Source organism: Peromyscus maniculatus, chromosome 15 (genome assembly GCF_049852395.1).
Source record: "Peromyscus maniculatus bairdii isolate BWxNUB_F1_BW_parent chromosome 15, HU_Pman_BW_mat_3.1, whole genome shotgun sequence".
In the NCBI taxonomy this organism is placed as follows: domain Eukaryota; kingdom Metazoa; phylum Chordata; class Mammalia; order Rodentia; family Cricetidae; genus Peromyscus; species Peromyscus maniculatus.
The window spans coordinates 32874462-32895698 of record NC_134866.1 but is presented as its reverse complement, the minus strand read 5'-3'; the positions used below and the strand labels follow the sequence as shown (position 1 = coordinate 32895698).

Genomic DNA, 21237 nt, shown 5'->3' with positions numbered 1-21237 from the left:
TGAGCACACTTGACCAGCACGCAGATGTCGTGAGCTTTCACCGAGACGTAGATTCATTGGAATGTCATCTGCTACCTGCTAATCTTGGTGTGTGTGTGGGGGGGGGGGTGGCTCTGCTGCCAGACCCACTTCTCTGCTGGGCAAGTAGAGGGGAGGCCGCAGCTAGCAAACTGCACTCAGATCCCTGGCACGAAGAAAACCATTGACTCTGGGCCAGGTGATTTTCATTCTCAAACACATCAGCGGAGGAGGCTTTAAATGCACAGTAGAGCGAATGTGGTCACCAGCACCAGATCACCACACTTGAAACACGATGGCCTTGGCCGTTGGTGTCCACCTTGGTTACTATTGTAAGACACAGAATATTAACTATTACTTTTTTTTTTAATTGAGTGGAAATGTTATCAGTGCTAAGATGAAACAGCAATCATAAATTCTACTTCTGATGTGGAAACAGAGAAGCAAGCATATTGACAGGCAACAGGTGTGAACGGTAATCATTTTCCTGGCCAGATGGGATGGGTCTGAGTTGGAGAGGTAGAAGAACTTAGTGGGGTAATAAAGAAGGAAGACTGATATCCAACGCAGGCATTTGATCCTGGGAGCGATAATTCTAGGAGTAAAATGGTTCTCTCACTTCCGCTCCACACACCCCCAACTCACTAGCTCCTCCGTGCTGGCTTGTGTTACGCAATACAAGCAGCACGGGATGGGGGAATAATGGCTCAGGGCTCCTACCCACAGAGACAGAGATGATCACCATGTGCTTAAAATCACTCCTGTGGGATTCCTGAACATGGAACAAAATGTCCAGAAGTGCTGAGGAGTCACCTTGGATTGTATGGCAGATGGGAGGTCTAACGCTGGGTTTGAGAAAACTTTGAGGGATCTTATTTTTATTTAATTGTTCAGATTTCCCTGTGATTTATCCAAGCTTTTACTGGGAAGTAGCCACACAAACAATGGAAACCTTATATAGTATGTCAGTTTCTTTTTAAAATTATTTTGTACATGACGTGCGTTGGGCATGTATGTATGTTTGTGCCGATAAGCACAGGTGAGCACATTCGCTGGCATGGCCGTGGATGCTTCTGGTGTTGGATGTCGCCTTTCATCTTGTTTGAGATGTGGTCTCTTTTCCATTCACCACTGTATACACCAGGCTTTCAGGACTATGAGCTTCCAAATCTTGCCATAGGAGGGTTAGGATTGCAGATACGTGCTGGCACACCCGGCTTTATCTGAGTTTGGAGGATTTCAGCTCGACTTCTCATGACCGTATGGCAAACGCTTGACCCGCTGAGGGCTTTCCCGGACCATCAGTTTCTTTTTAAGACATAATGCACGTAATCCTTTCCAATTCTACTTTCACGTATCGCTATCTCAAGAAGGACGGTAGGTAACAGAAAACATGTTCTTCGTGCTGTGTCTTCTTTCCCGATGGAGGAAGGAAGGCTAGGGCTACATGCTATCCTGAAAAACTTACCGTGGAGACATTTTCCCTTTGCCATATCGACTATGCAAACAAACATCATTCTCAGACTGCTACATCCCAGGAGATGTCAAAACACCACACTGAAGGGATGTTCTGTGAGGGTAAAGATCCCCAAAGGGACCTGATTCATAGGACACGAGTCCCATGAATGTAGCTCTCGGTTTCCTTGGAAAGAACAAGAAGAGGATCCTGTCTGACAACTGATGGGGGGCACAGAAGGAAGGGATGGATAACTTTCACGCTAACCTTTTTTTTGCCCCTTTTACAGTCCTTTCCAAAATACAAGCCTTTCTTGTTTCGAGAGCTGTCTGAAATAGATTATTGGCCAGAGAGGGCAACTGGGCTGTAGTTCACTAACTTACAAAGGGCAGCTCTTACTGGGAGTACGGTGAACATCTCCATCATGACCTCTGCGAGGTCATAAGCCGTGAAGAGAAATAACTTGTCTTATTCATCTTGCTGGGCTCGGGATAGTACTCGACTTTCACTTTTGTCTTTAATGTTACAAATAAAGGAAGAAATTAAGTGAACGTTGCTAAAATCATAATGGCAGTTTCTTAACACAGATTATCATCCAGTGCCTTGTTTTCTCCTGAGTTTGAAGTCTCACAAGAACATTTGAAGTGAGTCCATGGGGCTCTCCAGCACACGTGGTGCCTACATGCACCCCATTTCGTCTCTAGACCATGGCCAGAGTTAGGCCCCAAGCAGTGCACACATTGGTTGCAAGGGTTGGGGGGACTTTCCCAATCTAGAGTACAGCTTGGCCTCTACCACAAGGTGACAGGTCCAGGCTTACAGGCAGATCTTGGAACCAAAATCCTTGTAAGTCCTTGCCCTCATCTACAGTGGTAGCTGACAGAACTTTGGTTTCGCTCTTTTGAAGATCACATGCTTGGTGAGAATGTCAGCAGAAGTACTTGGGCTGAATAGACACTTTTCAGTTCCCATCTTTTCTCCCTTCTTGCTCAATATCCTGAGGACATCATTGAACTTCTCTCTGTGTGTGTCAGCCTGGCACAGGGAGGAAGGGGCAGCTCATTACCATTCCCCTGCACACGGCCCTGCCAGGCATCAGAATATGCCGCTGTTCTTGGAGTTTGAGTGCAGGACAGACCCAGCAGCTAAAAGCCAGGGGATCCAAGCCGTGCCCCCCAGGAAAACCCACTAAATGAGCCTATCCACCTTCCTACCTTCTTCTGCAGCAACCAGGTAACAAGAATGCCCAGGTCTCTCATTTCCCATCAGTGTGCAGATTTTTATAGCAGGGAATGATGCCACCTCCAAGTTCTGGCAGATTATGCTGGATGAATAAGTGAAAGAAAGGCACGTTCTGTTGGAAAATAGCAGAGGAGATGGACATCAGATACTACATCTCAGCCTTAGCCAGAAGGGCAAAAAGCAGATTTAAAAAAAAAAAAAAACCGTAGCCGGGACCGTGTCTGCCTGTCCCTTGCTGTGACTAGGCAGACCCCTTGTGTCTTGCAAACCTCTAGTCCTTGCAACAGAGGCACGACCCTATTGTCTGGAGAGCTGGGCACCAATGATTTGCCTCATTCTAGCTCTGAACCAAAATGTGGCTTTGTCTTGCTGATGGGGGTGGGGGGCACTATGTTCAGTTTCCTTCAGCCTTTAAGATATGGCAGGGCATGGGGCTTCTGTGAGATTCCCACACTGACGGAGGAAAGGGGACAAAGCCAATGACCCTCGTTCTCCAAGGAGGCCCTGGCCAACTGGACAGACAATGACTAACAGCTAAGAGTCAGCCAAGGAAGACGTTGAGAATAGCCAGGGACTACAGATTTGGGTTGCAGCTTTTCTTTTCTTGTATGTGCGGCTGCTGCTTTTGAAGAATATATGAGGCTCCCCCCTCCCCTTTTACTAGATTTATATTGGAGTCATTAAAAAAGAATGGACCTTAGACTCTGCTTCCTATCTGCTGTGTAACTCTGAAAGAGCCATAAAATGTCTGTAAGTTTTCTTCTTTAACAAATGGATGTGATGATCGTACTGGCCACGTGGGTTTGTTGTGGGGATAAAGTTACATGTTGAGAACTAATATCTAACCTTAAATTATTGGTACTTGTTGTATGAAATATATTGGCACCAGGTACAGGTTTGCTCATGTAGAAAAGTAAAAGCGTCTGCCGTCGCGCAAGCAAAGCCATGGATAGATACAGCCTTTCTCTTCCTGCTAGGAGGGGAACTTAGGAGACTCACAGATCAACACATGCGTATACAAGATCACACACACACTTCAGAGAGTCTAGTGCCCCAAGAAACGAGCAACAAACAACAGGTGAAGGTGTTCTTTCCAACACAACCCCGTCTTTAAAACCTTCCATGCAAGGCAATCATTAGCATCCAAGGAATTATTTTAGCACGTTCCAGGAACACTGTGAGAAATCTGGTTTCATATTTCAAAAAAAGGGAAGAAAGGCTGGAAGTACTTAACTTCCACAGGCTGGAGTCATTTCTACTTCCTCGTCATTTTCCATCTCTTTGACTTCCTAACCACCCCCGACACACACCACCACCACCACCACCACCACCACCACCACCACCACCACCACCACCACCACCACCACTTCTTCCTGGAACCAGAAGACCCTTCCTTCTCTCTTCCTCTGGAGAAATGCAAGTCTTGAAAGTTGGCGCCGCCCCACAGAGCAGTTATACTGACATCTAGTGGCCCAAAGATTAAGTGCACATGATGGCTGGGCCGTTTCTCAGCAGTTTGGATGCGTGCATGCTTTTCAGCATCCCACTTGCATCAGAAGTTACCAAGGCAGGCAAGTGCAGGGGTGTTCCTGGGCCTTGCATATGTCTGAGGTTGTGCTGGGAGCTGCCTCCGAGTCTACGTTTCTACAAACGAGAACACAGAGAAAGCCAACCATGTCTTATTATAAGATCTGGGCTCTCAGGCTCCTCGGGTTTGTATGAGGGTTGTGAAGAGCCGTTTGGTTTATGTTAGACCAGGTTAGAGTACTGTGAGTAGTGGGGAAATGGATGATATGTCTGCGCCTCAGTCTCTTTATTAAGTTAAGCACAGATTTGTTAGGTGACACCCAAAAGTCTCCTGACCCAGCACCCAGCAAGAAAGCAATCCACAAGTTTATCTGTTTTCTGTCAGCTGCTGTCTGTGCAGCTACCGATGCCACGGTGAGGGGGGCAGTGCAAGACAGAGATGCCGAGTGAGGTCCCGTGGGGCATCAGAACAGATCCCTTACTCTGCTGCTCTCCTGTAAAACTGTGGGGCACTGAAATGCCGGATGTTTAAGGCTTTGTTTCTTTCTCAAACACTGCGACTCTATGATAGAGCCACCAATTCGACTGGTTTAGCTATAAAGTCCAATTTTACGTCCTTTCTTGTCACTAGAGCTTAGGACTAAGGTGATGGTTTTTTTTTTTATTAAGAATTTTTTTCATTTATTTACACACCAATCAAAGATCCCACTCTTCCCTCCTCCCACCCCCCAGCCTCCCCCCTTAACACCCCCTCCCATAGGGAGGCACATCCAGTAGAGGCAAGTCCAAGCCCTTCCCCCTGCCTCAAGCCTGCATGATGTGTCCCATCACAGGTAATGGGCTCCAAAAATCCCCCTCATGCACCATGGATGGATTCTGATTCTACCACCAGGGGGCCCCCCAAGTAAATCAAGCTACACAATTGTCTCACCATGCAGAGGGCCTAGTCCAGTCCCATGCAGGCTCCACAGCCATTGATCCAACTTTCATGAGTTCCCACTAGTTTGGTTTGGTTGTCTCTGCAGGTTTCCCCATCATGACCTTGATGCACTTGCTCATAGAATCCCTCCTCTCTCTCTCTTACTGGACTTCTAGAGCTCTACCTGGTGTCTGGCTGTGGATCTCTGTGTCTGCTTCCATCAGTCACTGGAGAAAAGCTCCGTGATGACAGTTAGGGTAATTCACCAATCTGATCACTGGGGCAAGCCAGTTCAGTTCAGGCACCCTCTCCACTATTTCTAGTAGTTCAAGCTGAGGTCATCCTTGGGGATTCCTGGCAACTTCCTTAGCACCGGGTTTCTCTCTATCCCCATGATGTCTCCCTCTATAATGGTATCTCTTTCATTGCTTTCCCACTCCATCCCTGTTCCAGCCCAACCATCCCATTCCCCTATGTTCTCATTCCCTATCCCCTACCCTTCATTGCCCACCCCTCATCCCCAGTTCACTCATGGAGATCTCATGTAGTTCCCCTTCCCAGGGCAATCTATGCATCCCTCTTTAGATCTTCCTTGTTAGCTAGGTTCTCTGGAGTTGTGGGTTGTTGTCTGGTTATCCTTTGCTTTACTTCTAGTATCCACTTATGAGTGGGTATATACCATGTTTGTCCTTCTGAATCTGGGTTACCTCACTCAGAATGATATTTTCTAGTTCCATCTATTTGCCTGCAAATTTTATGATGCCATTGTTTTTCTTTGCTGAGTACTATTCCATTGTGTATATGTGCCACATTTTCTTTATCCATTCTCCAGTTGAGGGGCATGTAGGTTGTTTCCAGGTTCTGGCTATTATGAAAATTTCTGCTATGAACATAATTGACAATGTGTCTCTGTGGTATGATTGAGTATTCCATGGGTATATGCCCAAGAGTGGTATAGCTAGGTCTTGAGGAAGATTGACTCCCAATTTTCTGAGAAACTGCCACACTGATTTCCAAAGTAGCTGTACAATTTTGCACTCTCACCAACAGTGGAGGAGTGTTCCCCTTGCTCCACATCCTCTCCAATATAAGTTGTCTTTTGATCATAGTCATTCTGACAAGATGGTGTCTCAGAGTTGTTTTGATTTGCATCTCCCTGGTGACTAAGGATGTTGAGCAATTCCTTAAATGTCTTTCAGCCATTTGAAATTCTTCCTTTGAGAATTCTCTGTTTAGCTCTATAGCCCATTTTTTAATTGGATTGTTTGTTATTTTGATGTCTAGTTTCTTGAGTTCTTTATGTATTTTGGAGATCAGCCCTCTGTCAGATGTGGGGCTAGTGAAGATCTTTTTCCATTCTGTAGGCTGTCATTTTGTCTTATTTACTGTGTCCTTTGGACTACGCTGATTCCTAATTACTGTACAGTTGCTGAGCAGGGTGGAGGAATTGGAATGGCCTCTGCAGTAACCCCCAGACCATGTCCAGAGTGCATGTCCAGGCAGAAGTGAGAAGCCAATAGAAAGCTGTAGAAGCCAAAAGATATTTTCATATCAGAAGCTAGTCTGGGGATTATCTGGTAATGTGGAAAGCCCCAGACTCACCTTGCTTATGTAGTTCTGCTAACCAATTTAGTTGTAGAAACAGGAGACAAGGAAAGCCATGAGGCTGTATAAGCTTAGCATATACTTTGTGTGATGGTTTGTCTTAACTGTCAACTGGATGGGATTCAGAATCTCCATGGAAACAGATTTCTGGACATGCCTATAAGGAGTGTCTGATTAGGTTAATCAATGTGGGAGGACCTAGCCTAATGGAGATGTATGAGAGGTGACAGTAGCTTTGACCTTCCTTTTCCTGTGTTGTAAGTAGAAAATTGCTGCCATGTGGTGGTGGTGCATGCCTTAAATCCCAGCAGTCTGGGAGGGAGAGGCAGGTGGACCTCTGAGTTCAAAGCCAGCCTGGTCCTCAGAGCAAGTTCTGGGACATCCCGGGCTACACAGAAAAAAAACCTGTCTCAAAAAAAGGGGCAGGCACGGTTGGGGGTAGAAAATTGTTACCAGTGTTAGATGAGATTTGCAGAGACAGTTGACTGCAGAGGTGGTCACCCCATCTGCTTTGGTCTTGTCCTCTGTGTCTCCCTCCACTCTACCCGCCCCCCACCATGCCTGTTTTATTTAGATATTTCAGAAATGGATCTATCAAATCTCAGAGGGCTGAAATAGGAGGAGTCTGAACGCTTCCAGGCTAATACTTGCGCCAGTGAGTTTATCCTGTCCTAGGGGATGGCAATTGTGTAGTGGAAGTTGCTAAGACCACGAAGAACTGGGGCAGCAGCAGCAGGGCACTGTCTGCCCAGTGTTCTAAGCTAGTACAAAATGACCGGTCGGAGGAGCCCTTCACTTTCAGCTCCCCTTCTGAGAGTCTCAGTGAATTCAGAATCAGGTCGGCAGAAGCCAAATAATGGAGCTTTAAAGTTCTGAACAGGAACAGGAACAAAACAGTGTGTGGAACAGTAAGGGGTGACTACAATTTGAGCAGGGCACTTTATTGCAATTATAAATAATATGTAACGCTTGTGGGACCAAATTTAGAATGCTATGAGCAATTCACATACAACACTTGAAATCAAGCACTAGATTAAAAACCACAAGTTTTCTGGCCAAGCATGATGGCATGTGAGTCCAACACTCTGAAGGCTAAGGTGGGCGGATTGGGAGTTTGGGGCCAGCCTGGATTACTTAGCAAGTTCCAGGACAACCTGGGTGGGTGTAGAGAGTGAGACCTGCCGTGGGGTTAGGATGCGGTGGGGTGGAGCAACATTTAGTGCATTCAAATTAGTAAAAACTGATACTAAGCTATTTGCTTCAGAGAGCTGTCTAAAAGACTTCCTACAATAGTTTAAAACTTTGGATTTTGAAGTTTTTATGTATTTGTATATCCAGTTTGACAAGACAAGAACTTGGTAACTGTCAGCTACTCCGTTGTACCTTTGTATACAGACTTGCAAAAGGTTAATGTCCTCCTAAGAGTTGCTTCATTCTTTATAGAAAACTAAGTAGTAAATGCTAGCTTGCACAGCCTTGGGGTGCTGTTCACAAAACAACACAATTCAGAGTTCATCAGATACGATGGCACTTTGATTCATACTTCAAAAGTATTTTCATTACAAGCTCACATGCTGCCATTTAGACAAAATTAACTTGCTGTGACCTTTTTGGCTATTCTTAGATTGTATTTGCTAGCCTAGGGCTGTCATTTCAGTGAGCATTCAGTTTGATTGTCTGCAGGATACAGGTTGTGGTTCTAGTCAATGAGCAGCCCTTGAGCATGTGCTAGTTTCTCTTCTTTTCCCTTCTTATGAATACAGTGGTGTGTCCTAATTTGTTGTACATATTACTACAACATTAGTGCATTTTAATAAATTAGTTGGAATATTAAAAAAAGAAAGGAAGAAATCTAGCACAAGATATTTCAGTTGGGGGTACGTGTTTTGGTTTCTGGTGAGTTCTGTTACAAAGTGCCACAGACTGTGGCTTGTAACAACAGAAGGAAGTCTTAAATCAGGGTGTCAGAGAGAACCAAGCTCCAATGGCTCCGTCTTTCAAGTTGTTCTCCCATCAGACCATTCTAGTATTGGGGTCCTCTTGCTCAGGCGGCTTCTGAACATGTTGGTTTCTACATCCTCCATCCTTCTTAAGAGCTGGTGCCCAAGCTCCACCCTATTTCCCCATGATTGATGTCTGGCTTTGAACCTCCACGAGTATCTTCTACTAGATTTGTGGATGACGCTCCCATGTTCCTGGAGGCTCCATTCTGCTTCAACAGAAGCACTGAAGATGCTTGCATAATGTTTTGACAGTAAAGGGAAATTAAAGAGAAAGAAAGAAAGAAAAGTCCTCAAGGTGATGCTACCACCCACTGTGTTTCCTATCCTCAGATTTCCCTGTCCTCATGCCATAGGACACCACCTGAAATGCCCGTATTTGCTGTGTTGGTCACAACTTTGGTCATTTAAAGTCATCCTTATACCACTCTAATCATTTCTTTTTTTTTTTTCCTAATCATTTCTTATTTGTCCTATCCATGCGAATATTTGACATTGACCCGTGATTATCTAGTATACTACATTTGATTTAATCCTTCTCCAAGCCCTGATTTTAACTAACCTTACTGAGTTTTCATATGGGAGTGAAACATAGGTCAGAGCTGCCATTTTTTTCCTTTTTTTTTTTTTTTTTTGTGTGTGTGTGTGTGTGTGTGTATGAGAGAAACAGAGGGAGGGAGAGAGAGGAGAGAGAGAGAGAGAGAGAGAGAGAGAGAGAGAGAGAGAGAGAGAGAGAGAGAGAGAGAGAAAAGAGAGAGAGAGAGAGAGAGGGAGAGAGAGAGAGACAGAGACAGAGACAGAGACAGAGAGTGTTTGTATGGAAGTTTAAGGCTGGTGGGAAATCAGAGATCCACACTCCAGAGCTCTTCAGCCTTGAGTCAGTTTCACAGTTGAACCCAACGCTTAACAGTGGGGCTAGTCTGGATAGCTGGCTTGCTTTGGGGGATCCCCTGTCTCTGCCTCCCAAGGCTAGAATTACAGGTAACCACCATTCCCATCCAGCCTTTACACAGGTCATCAGGTTGAGCAGAAAGCACTTTAACCACTGAGCCATTTGCCCAGCCCAATTGACTCAAACTGTGTAAGTGTTCAATCATGTATCACATATGTTCACAATGTGCTGCAACCCTCATTAGCCCTCCGGGAACATGTGATCTTTCCCTTCTGAAACTGGGCATCCATTGAGTGCTAACTCCTCCTTCCCTTCCCCGCTCCCAGCCTCTGGCAACCACCCTGCCTGTGTGAATTTGACTATGTGGGTACCTCATGTAAATGGAACCACATGATGTTAGTTCCTGAGGGACGAGTTTGGTTCGCTTAGTCAAATGTCTTCAGAGGCGATGTGATAGCATCTGCCAGAATTTTCCTCCTCTCGGATATGAAATTTGACACTAAATGATGTGATTATCCTTCCCAGTAATAGCATTAGTAAGAAGACACCAGAATACATGAATTTTCGCTAAATATAGGAGTAAATAGAGATGATTTGTAGCCTGGAATAAAGAACAGGTAATAAACTAGGGAGTGGCAAGGTGAGAAACTAGATTCAGTGCATACACAATGGATGTCGAGAACTCTCAAATAGGATGCACCAATATCTTGATGAATGAATGAATGAGGTAGCTAGTGAAGAAATGAGAACCTGAGCAGCTGAAGCCATGAAGCCCCTTGGAAAGGTGAGGGAAAGAGGATGGCTAGGTACTAAGAGCAGATGTATGAAGTGTGAAGTGGAGAGCATCCCAATTTTAAGGAGAAAGAGTGTGATTCAGTGAAGAGCCCCGTGATACCAAAGGTCTTCACCTTAGCAGCTTAGCTCCCACAGAGACTTGTCACAGCACCAGAGAGAGCGAGCAAGAAGGGTCAGGTGATTGTGTTACTGAAGGCTGATACCAAATACTGCACAGAGGTATCATTGAAGGTGATTGTGTCAATGAAGGCTGACATGTGTGGCCTTCAATGTTCAAAAGGGGAAGAGACAGAACGAGATGGGGTCTGGAAGGAAGGCAGCAAAGGAGACAGAAGTTCCCGCATTGTCACACTCGGGAGAGTGATAGTTCAAAACGCCACCTGTTTCTGTTCCGGAACCTTCCACACACTTACTTCACTTAATGTCTGTTTTTCACTTTGTATGAACCTCCGCATCCCTCACTGAGTCACGGTCACCACCTGTCTCAGTTTGTTGCCTTGTGAGCAGCTCTCTTGCCTCAGACGAGTTTCCCAGTCCTCAGGAAGTTGACACGGATTTAGCAAACTGCTGAATTTTCCCCTGACGTTTTTTAGAGAACAATCACAACAATCTCGGTTGAAAGCTAAGACAATTGGAGGCACAGGAAAAAAACGGAAGAACTTATCCTGCCTTATAGAACAAGCAGTAACTCTCCCAAGAACCAAATCAGCAACGGACAACATATGTGAAGGAAACTTTTTACGATTTCCTATAAGCTCAATAGTTAAAATGCAAATTCTTCAAAGACAATCGTCTAATTTCATACACTTTGAAAATGTAAGCTAAAGGAACTTTTAAAATCCTAAGCAGATGTAGGCTAAATTTGCTGTGATATATCACCCTATTGTTTATACACACACCCACACATGTGTACATTAGAGAAGCAAAGCAAGCCATTTTAGGACTGTTCATTGTTCTAGAGTATCTATAGAATCTATACCATCATTCTGTGGGCTCTGCATCCCATCTCTGTTCACATCAAGCAGTCAAAAACTAACAGTGTGAAAGACACACAGGAAGTCCTGCTTACCCTCTGCTGTTACTTTTGCTCAAGCTTTTGGAGGTCATGACAAACGAAAGAGTGTGTGGGGAGGAGGTCTCTGAGAGGACAGCAAGGAAAAAGAAGTCTGACAAGTTAGAGATTTCCAAGTTCCTAGTCTTTGGGGGAAGGATATGAAAATCCTACTGATTGATACCTTGAGAAGGCTCTTGGGAGCCAGGTCATTGGCATCAGGGCTTTACGGCATGTTAAACACTCTTGTTCCCTCTCCCCTCATTTCCAAAACAAGGAGAAGGTCCTGGTTTTAGCAGGTACATTGGGGAGCACTAGGGCCACTACTACAATGTGATACCACAGAAATTCTCTGCCCGTGTATTCAGGCCAGCCTACCATAAAGAAATAGACAAGCACACACAGCCTTGGGGGAGCCCGCGGGTGCCAGTTGTATTTGTCAGAGGATATTTTCCCTCAGTTTGTAAGCCGCTGTGGATAAGACATCGCTGCCTGGTGGGGTATCAAAAAAGCACCTCCACCTTCACATGTGGAGAGGGTTGTGACAATCAAGGCTGTCACTGTGGCTTCTGCCACCAGCCCCTCCCACCTGTGCAGCAGTAGGCTCCTGCTGTCAGGAACTTAGCTTGTGGTGAGAGACAAGTTCCCACATCCTGTTGAGAAGGGGCCTCGCACTGACTCCAGCCTCAGAGGCTCAGCTGACTGGAACTCACTACAGCCCTTTTGCAATGGCATGGAGAGATGTTCGAATGGATTCGTGGCCGAGGTCAACCAAGAAGTGAAGAAATAATTTCCCAACTCCTCTGTGATCAGCCACAGAGAAATTCAAGTACAAGTCAGTCCCTCAGCCAGTATGTTTAATATATATTGTGGGAAAAAGCTCCAGGCCTGAAGGGAATGTTTCCATGGGAGGAGGCATGTTCCTAAAGGGGGAAAGGAAAATAAAATCAATCCCTTGCTTTCATGTCTCACCAAGTAGACAGTGTACACACTAAATATGCAAATTATAATTAGCTCATTGTTTGTGCCATGCTGTTGGAGGGAAACAAATATCATTGCCAGTCTGTTGTTCTGCAGGCTTACCCTCTACATATTTGATTAGGGCTTTGTGCTAAGTATTATATTCTCATCTTCCATTACCTCTAACTTCATAACTTTATTGTGTAGTTTCTGATAATAAGGAGTTTCAAGAATATTTATTTTAAGATTTAAAAAAAAAGCCTTCTTCCAAATGTATGAGGTAAAACAGATGAAATATCTTCAAGGAGCAGAGATGGCATTCCGCTTCGTGAATTTGTGTGTGAATGTGCACACACATGTGTGCATATGTGCGCATACATGTTGTGAGTGTCTGTGCACAAGAGGGGAGAAGAGCTTGGTTGTGCAAAACCTATCTGTCATCGTCCTTCTTCTGCAAAGCAAACCACTATGGCTGAAAGCTATTTCTCTGTGTCAGTTTGATCTTCTTGATCCATTACATTTTCATGAGTTGCTTTCTACTTCAAGATGGAGGACTTTTCCAGGTTGTGGGAAGGTTTCTGTCTTCTCTGTGTTTTATTATGTCTTCTGGCCAATCTTTGGCAGAGTGGTTCATAGGTTTGAGTGACGTCATCATCACCAGCTCATAGGTTTGAGTGACATCATCATCACCAACACAGAAGCCGGGTCTCTCCTGTCCTTGCTCTCTCCCTCTTCCTGTTCCTTGTGTGTAATTAGTGAAGCCTTGGAAAAGACTCTGGCTGGCTTCCTAGAACCTTTTTTCTTTACCCATGAGCCCCTCACAGCCTCATGCTGTCCTGGGATACCATTGTGCTCATGGTCCTGATGTTGGCAATCACAGCAGGAGTAAGAGTGAATGGTGCTCAGTGAGAAGACTCAGCAATTCACAAGTGAGTCAACATCCCAATGAAAGACCCACCACACAAGCTAAAAAATTATCAACAGGCTTTTTTAAAAAATTGTATAAATGATTATTATTAACATACGTTTCCCTAGGGATTAAGCACATTATAGACCATCACACAAAGACTTTTTTTTCTCTTTTGTGCATTTTGCCCAGGAAAGAATAATGACACCCACAGAGATGATTCATTCTCCTCTTGCTTTAATTCCAAGAACAGTGAATACACCTCAACAAGGTCAAAACTGAGCTTCCAAGCTACTTTAGATTTTCACTAGTTACCTATTGTTCATGGATCTTTTATTTCTTCTGCACTTTAAACTATTCACAAGTGTGTGGAATGTGGCGTGGTAGTAGAGCACTTACCTCACATTCACAATTCCCTTGGTTTGACTGTTGATATTTTTACTGTCTAAGGTTAATCAACCCTTAGCTTCAATTTTAACATGAACAGCTCGATTTTTTTTTGTCACTGATGAAAGAAGACAATGATGAGCAGACATTAATATTCTTGCATTCGTCTTTCATTACAAATTGAATATTAGTTCACTGTTTTTACTTTGAAGCAGTGTGGTGGGGTTGGCGAGATGGTTTAGTGGGTAGAAAATGCCTGCCACCGAGCCAAATGGCCTGAGTTCGGTCTCCAGGACCCCTACGGTGGAAGGAGAGAACTGACTCCTGAAAATTATCCTCTTGTGGCGTGCAGGTTGTTGAGGTGCCAAGCACGCCAGTGAGCTTGGCTACAGTCACTGTTTCTTTACGGGGCCCCACAGAGGAACGTGTTGTTCCTCCTCCCCTGTCTTTCAGCATCCAGTGAAAACTCTCAAGGGGATGGCGAATCAGTCTCAAACATGAGAACTCTATGTGTGATTCACAAGTGTGCTTGTTTGAAGACACGCTAATGTAAACAATTTCAATTTTTTTTCTGGGAAAAAACGATGCTATATTATGAATGAATCAGAAACAATTATGGCAGAAAAAATGTCAGTGGATATGTGTTACGTTGGATTCTTCATCCATTTGTTTATATTTTTTGTTTCTTCGGCGCTAAGGACCAAACTCAAGGCCTTGTGTCTGCTAAGCAAGTGCTCTACCACTGAGCTAAGTACCTAAGCACTTGTATTAACCCATTTAATCTTTACTAAAACAAACAAAAGCCCAGCAGAAACTGGGATTAGAGTTCTGATTTCAGAGGTGAGGAAAGCAGAGGCGGAAAAGTCAGTAACTTGCTCGAGGCCACTCTACATAGCAAAGTCAAGGTTTGTGCCTCAGTCAATAACGTTGAGCCTTGTGCCTTTAGCTCAGATTCTTGCAGGCTCTCCTGGATCCGGAATAGCAGCCAAGACTCAAGTTTCCATTCTAAATCCACAACTTCCATATTTTCAGAACTAAAAATAAGACGTGGTATTTGACAATGGTCGGGGTATTTCAAGGGTTTTCCCCTGTGATGTGCAAGACGCAGTACAGCAGAGCGAGCGAGCGAGGCTCAGTCCCCCAGCAGTTCAATGAGGAGGAAGAATAGATGATGGGTAAGGTTTCTTCTCTACACAAAAACAGGAAGCCCTCCGGTGGGCCGGTGCTCTATAAAGCTCTATACCCCATGCCTGTACCGTGGACTTGTTTAACGTACCTCAGAGCAGAACCCTGACATTATCTGCATGGAGGAGATAAGAGAGCTCACCAGTATTCCTTGTCACCTGGCTCTCAAGCCTACGTCCTTCATTACTTGACTATTCCACCTTGTTTTTATAAACTTTAACAAAATTATACATAAAGAATATAAATTATACCACTACAGAAGTGCAGAATGGAACAAATTCTTTCTCAGAGATAAACTTCCTTCCAACGAGAAAGCAGACTTTGGTAAGTGTGCATATGTATGCGCATGTGTGCGTGTGCACTGTGCACTGAGGATTGAACTCAGAACCTTGCTTGTGCTGAGCACCTGTACCATCACTGAGCTACATCCTCTGCCTAGTATTTCAGACTGCTTTCTCTTTGTCTGTAAAAAGCTCAGAGCCCTGAGCCTGGAGGTTCTTCCTGCTTTTTAACTTTGTTGTTGTTGTTGTTGTTCTTTGGAGGCAGGAGTCATATTGCCGAGACTTATCTTGCTGTGTAGCCAAGGATGACCTTAACCTTCATAAACTTCTCATCTCCACGTCTCCGCCTCCTAAATGCTGGCGTTGTAGAGTGTACATCACACCTGATTTATTTCATGCTAAGCATCTGAGCCAGGGCTTCGTGCATGCTAGGCAGGTACCCTCTCAACTGGGGATATGATCTCATATCCCCAGATCAAACTCCCTGTTTTTTTTTTTTTTTTTTTTTTGGTTTTGTTTTGTTTTTTGTTTTTTGTTTTTTTGAGACAGGGTTTCTCTGTGTAGCTTTGCATCTTTCCTGCAACTCACTCTGTAGCCCAGGCTGGCCTGGAACTCACAGAGATCCACCTGCCTCTGCCTCCCAAGAGCTGGGATTAAAGGCATGCGTGCCACCACTGCCTGGCAAACTCCTTGGTTTTCGAAAGAGCAAACGCACCATTAATTCTCCCAGGTTAAACTAGACTATGTTAACAGAAGAAGGTGAATGTCTGCTGTCTTTGCTGAGTAATTTCCTAATTCTCCTGAGGAGGGCAGATGAGGCAGGACCTCAGGGGACTGATAAAAGTCATTATGGAAGAGACAAGACTGAGAGAAAGATGTGGAAATGAGACTTCCCAGCCAGTCCCTGCTGCGGGTCTCTTGCCCTCCCTATGCTAGCCTGTGCTTCCTCCTCGTGGCCCGTTAGTCTGCATACAGTCAAACGGTAGCACTCTGTATGTATAATAATAAGGAAACCTCATTCGTTAGTTTTACAAGGGCTGGGACGTTCTGTGACATCTCCCTGACAGCAAACAGATTTTAAATGCAACAGGAACAGGAAAGCTCTCACCAGTCACAGCGATGCTGAGCATCCAGCCTAAGTTGACAGAGTCTACTTTCATTTCTTAAGTCCAGTTCCCACATGAGTCTCGGTTGTAAAATATGGGAGAATTCATCTGTGGGTCCCCTCCACATGTTTTCAAATGAAGCCAAAGTCTAGAGAAACGCCGAGGAAGAGTAAATCCAACGAGACAGTTAGGCGGTCGGCGGGGTGACAGAGCAAAGGTCTCAAGATAAATGAGTGAGTGTCTGTGTGACAAACAGAAGCTTGTGAACAGCCATAGCCCCCCCTTTTCGAGCAACCCTCACAACTTATTTTGCCATAGAGGAACTTAAGTGTTACAATAGCTGGTCAGCCAATCAGCGGCACTCGGGCGCCCCAGCACCCTGGCCGCAGATCAGGAAGCCCTTGAAGGTATAGTATTTTAACGTGCAAGGGAGACTTCTGGCTCTCAGCTGGCTTTGTTGTTGTTGTTGTTGTTGTTGTTGTTGTTATTGTTGTTGTTCCCTGTGCTTGTAGGATGGAAAAACAGATGTGAAGTCCCTCATGGCGAAGTTCAACACAGGGAATAACCCGACAGAGGAGGTCTCTATCAACAGCAGGCCCTTCAAAGCTGCGGGACAAAACGCGCCTACGGGAATACAAGCAAGAAAGAATTTATTTGACAGCCAAGGAAATGCCAGCCCTCCCGCAGGACCCAGCAACACGCCTAAATTTGGGACCACAAAACCACCCTTGGCAGTGAAACCTGTCTATGAGGATAAGTCTGACAAGGATCCCAAACCCCCATTTTTAAAACCTAGTGGAGTGAACCAAAGATTTGGAACACAGCCAAACTCGGCTTCCAGAGACCCTGAGGTCAAAGCAGGGTTTCTGAAACCTGTAAGCCCCAAACCCACCAGCTTGACTAAAGAAGATCCCAAACCGGCATTTTTACGGCCTTCTGGGAATAAGCTTCACAATTTGAACCAAGAGTCTGACTTAAAGACGCCAGGACCAAAGCCAGGACCAACTCCCCCAGTCCCAGAAAACGATCTAAAGCCAGGGTTCTCCAAGGTGGCCGGAGCAAAGAGTAAGTTCATGCCAGCGGCACAAGATGCTGACGCCAAACCTCGATTTCCCAAACACACCTTTGGCCAGAAGCCATCCCTGAGTACGGAGGACTCCCAGGAAGAGGAGAGTGCCTCTAAGAATGTGGCTGCCCAGAAAGGATCCCCGGGGCCACTAGGAGCCAAGTGCAAGGGTGGCCCTTTCAAAGCAGCGAGGGAAGACACAGAGGACAAAGACGGTGGAGTATCGAGTTCGCCCTTTGCTGGAGTGGTTCTGAAACCCGCTGCAAGCAGGGGAAGCCCGGGCCTCTCCAGAAACTCTGAGGAGAAAAAAGAAGATAGGAAAACAGATGTGACCAAGAACATCTTTCTGAGTAAAATGAATCAGGAAGAGCCGGCCAGATTCCCTAAGACCCCTTCCAAGCTGACAGCAGGGACGCCATGGGGCCCCAGTCAGGAGAAGGAAAAGGGAGACAAGAATTCAACAGCCCCCAAGCAGAAGCCTTTGCCTCCCCTGTCCGTGTTGGGTCCGCCTCCACCCAAGCCCAGCAGACCACCCAACGTTGACCTGACCAGATTCCGAAAAGCTGACTCTGCAAACAGTGAGTTGTTTCTCATGGCTATAGTAACTGCGGTTTGCTCACAGCAGAGAGTGTTGCAGCTTTTAGGAGAAACTTTAGAGCTGGGAATGGTTGCATAACTGATACCCATGTGAGTATAGGGTCAGTTCTCCTTTGGTGTTTTTTCCTCTTTGTGTAGGAGGTCTGAGAAAGTAGAAAATCCAAGTTCTATTTGAGTATTCTCTGAGAAAGTGCCTTGTGTGGGGGGGTGAGGGGGGGACTGACTTCCTAAGGGGGAGAATGGGAAAGAAATACATCTATTTGTCTGATAAGGGGTTTTGCTTAAGGATAACTGTTGGATTTACTCCCTTGGTTGTGTTTCATTTCTACTGGTTGAGAAAGATGCACAGCCCACAAACAGCCAAAGAGAGAAGGGGGCAGACTTCTAAGTCAGTATTCTAGAAGGGGTCAAAGTTGATGACCAAAGGATGTATGCATTGTCTGGAGGCATTTTTGACTGTCACAATGGACTAGGCTAATGACATTTTGTACATAAAGCCACCTCCTACAACACAGTGGCAGCCCCTTATCCAGGTCAAAAGGTCAATGCTGCAAATACTATTTACCGTGAAACCCAAGATTCAAGTAGGAGAGTTATTAGGAGATAGTATTTCATATTTTGTATTTTAGCTGTTTTTTAATTTCCCAAAAATGTCTCTACTACTGCAGTTTATAAAGGCATACATAGCTATAAAATGAAGGTAGACAAAGGGTGTTTTGTTGTCCCTCTAGAAGACTGGTCCAATTTTCTTCCCAAGATGTCATCATAATATTATGGTGTGTGGGTGGAATTTGATACTGAACATCTCAGTAAATATTTATCACCCTGTGTCATGACGAGAAAAACTCACTCGTGCCTGCAGTGATTAATATCCTAGCAAATGGCGTCCAGGTGCTGTCCCTTGTAAGATGGAAAATGAATGATACTTACAAATGACCATCCCACTGCAAGTCATATGCTTTTCCAAATAAAATTATCATCTAAATCTATGTATGGTGGGATAGGCCTGTGATTTGGGGGTTGGGAGGTGAGGGCAGGCAGATCAGAAGTTCAAAGTCTTGGGACTACCTTAGAGAGTTTGAAGCCAGCCTGAGCTACTTGAGATTCCACCTCAAAGTTTTTTTTAAATCTAGTCTGATTAAAGCAGATTTAGGCCTAACTACTGTCTCTGAATGATCTTCACACAGGCTCCCTCTGCCTGGTAGAAAGGTAAGAGAGAACAGAAGGTGAAGTCTAGGTGACACAAGGCTGTCATAACCCTCAGATTGTGCTGCCTGCCCTTGCTAAGGCCAAGAGAAGGCATCCGATTCTACTAGAGGTGGAGAAAGATTACAGAGCCAGGTTCCCATGGCTATTAGCCCAAGACTGGTCTCCTCAAGGGCAGTTTGTCTATAAGAAGTAGTTCCCATCTTGATTAACTAAAATTCACCCAATGTAATGTGTATTCTCCAACCCAGAATAGCAGCTTGCAGGGAAATTTCCAGATGTCTGCTATAGCCATCAAGGTTTTCTGAGTTCACAGCTTTTTCTCCAGCTCTAACAAATACCTATGACAAACTGCCCTGGCTAGATGTAAGGTTTCACACTGAAGAAACTTGGGATAAATTCTCTGCTGCCTGGGACAATTCAGAATATTAGCCATTCACTTGTAATAAGGTGGGAAAGAAAAGAGATTGTGTGCTTTGAAAAATATGAGGTTTACCAGATGTTTATCAATGATTTTTTTTCAATCTACTAAGTTGTAAGGATACTAATTGGAGTAAAATGCTTTGCAGTGACCATAGAGACTTACTCTAAGAAGATCATTTTTTATTGTTGCCAAAACTAATCACAATAGTTTTCAAATTAGCAAAATTCTAAGTAATTGTTCAGTTGGCTTTGAAAAGGCTAATAATCTTTCCTACTTCCTGCTTCGTTATTCCTTTTTTATTTTATATCCAGATAAATATTTATAATTTATAGAGGACTTTTTATATAACATTATACAATCCAACTCTATTTATTCTTTGCAGGCAATGAAATGGAATTATATCCCAGCACAATTAGGGAATTTGCCCAAATTGTATCTTACCTAAGCAGGGCCATGACTGGTCCTCATGTCTCTCTGATTCCATAGACTATATGCCCATCCCTGTCCCAGTCCCCATGCCTTTCAGGAAACATAAAACCCCTTGAAATGATGAATCAGGCACAAATGGTACCCAAAGACTCTGCATTCCTGTTTTTTTGCCCTGTCTTTTGATTAAAACATGTCTTTTTAAAAATTATTACAAATAAAACTGTGAGCACCATTAAAGTAGAAATCAGTTAGTTTACCATTCCTCTCTCATCTGTAGAACAGAAAATATGAATTTTCATCATTTTCCTATGCTTATACTCCCACAGAGGTATATTAATATGAAGTTAGTTGCCCCCAACTTTTCAGTATTAAATTACAATCCTCTCTATAGTTTACTAATTACTTTAGCAGATTGTCCGTACATTCAATTAAATGGAGCTCTGACACAAAATGAATTTTACACAAAGTATCCACCCTGAAGAGATCTTCTCAGTGTCTCACCTGTAAGCTGTCAACATGCACATAACACATTGTTTTCTGAATGTGGAGCTAATAACTTTTTTGGTTCCTCCAACTTTACCGACACTAGAACCATTTATAACTACAAAACTGTAAACGCTTTTTTAATTGAAACATCAAAATGTCCTCTACACTCACCTTTCTTTTGACTCCCTTCAAAGACTTCATTCTAGGGGTTCTGGTACAATTCACCATAATGTCTGGGTTCTTAAATACCCCACCAGGCCCAGCTGTTGGGTAGCTACTAGGAAGCATTCAGTTCAGCCCTCTTTCTTGTTCTTGTAACACTAGAAAGAAACACTAACTGAGCTGGGCGGTGGTGGCGCACGCCTTTAATCCCAGCACTCGGGAGGCAGAGGCAGGCGAATCTCTGTGAGTTCGAGGCCAGCCTGGTCTCCAAAGCGAGTTCCAGGAAAGGCGCAAAGCTACACAGAGAAACCCTGTCTCGAAAAACCAAAAAAAAAAAAAAAAAAAAAAAAAGAAACACTAACTGTTCTGTATGTTAACTATGGAAATAATCAATTAAGTACCTTAACAGTTACAGGAATGAATCTGGGGCCAGCATTAACCAAAGGTTATTAGAATAGTGTGCCCCCTCCTCATTTGTACGCATGCTCCAACTAATCCACCCAACAGGAACTTGACATCAAGAAGAGTTGGGGTTG

The 21237-nt window shown here is 44.4% G+C and overlaps 1 protein-coding gene across 5 annotated transcripts in view; it reads left to right on the top strand.

The window, feature by feature from the left end:
* Window positions 1–21237, top strand: part of Fyb1 (FYN binding protein 1) — a 141301-nt gene that overhangs the window by 39362 nt on the left and 80702 nt on the right. For 2 of the 5 annotated variants that reach the window (XM_076551834.1, XM_042261473.2), the window contains exon 2: window positions 16844–17975. In XM_076551834.1, the coding sequence (XP_076407949.1) occupies window positions 16844–17975 (1132 nt within the window). Of the gene's footprint in view, window positions 1–2461; window positions 2708–14605; window positions 15269–15982; window positions 16739–16843; window positions 17976–21237 lie in introns of those variants that run through there. The other 3 variants (XM_042261474.2, XM_076551833.1, XM_076551832.1) reach the window with 3 other exon arrangements.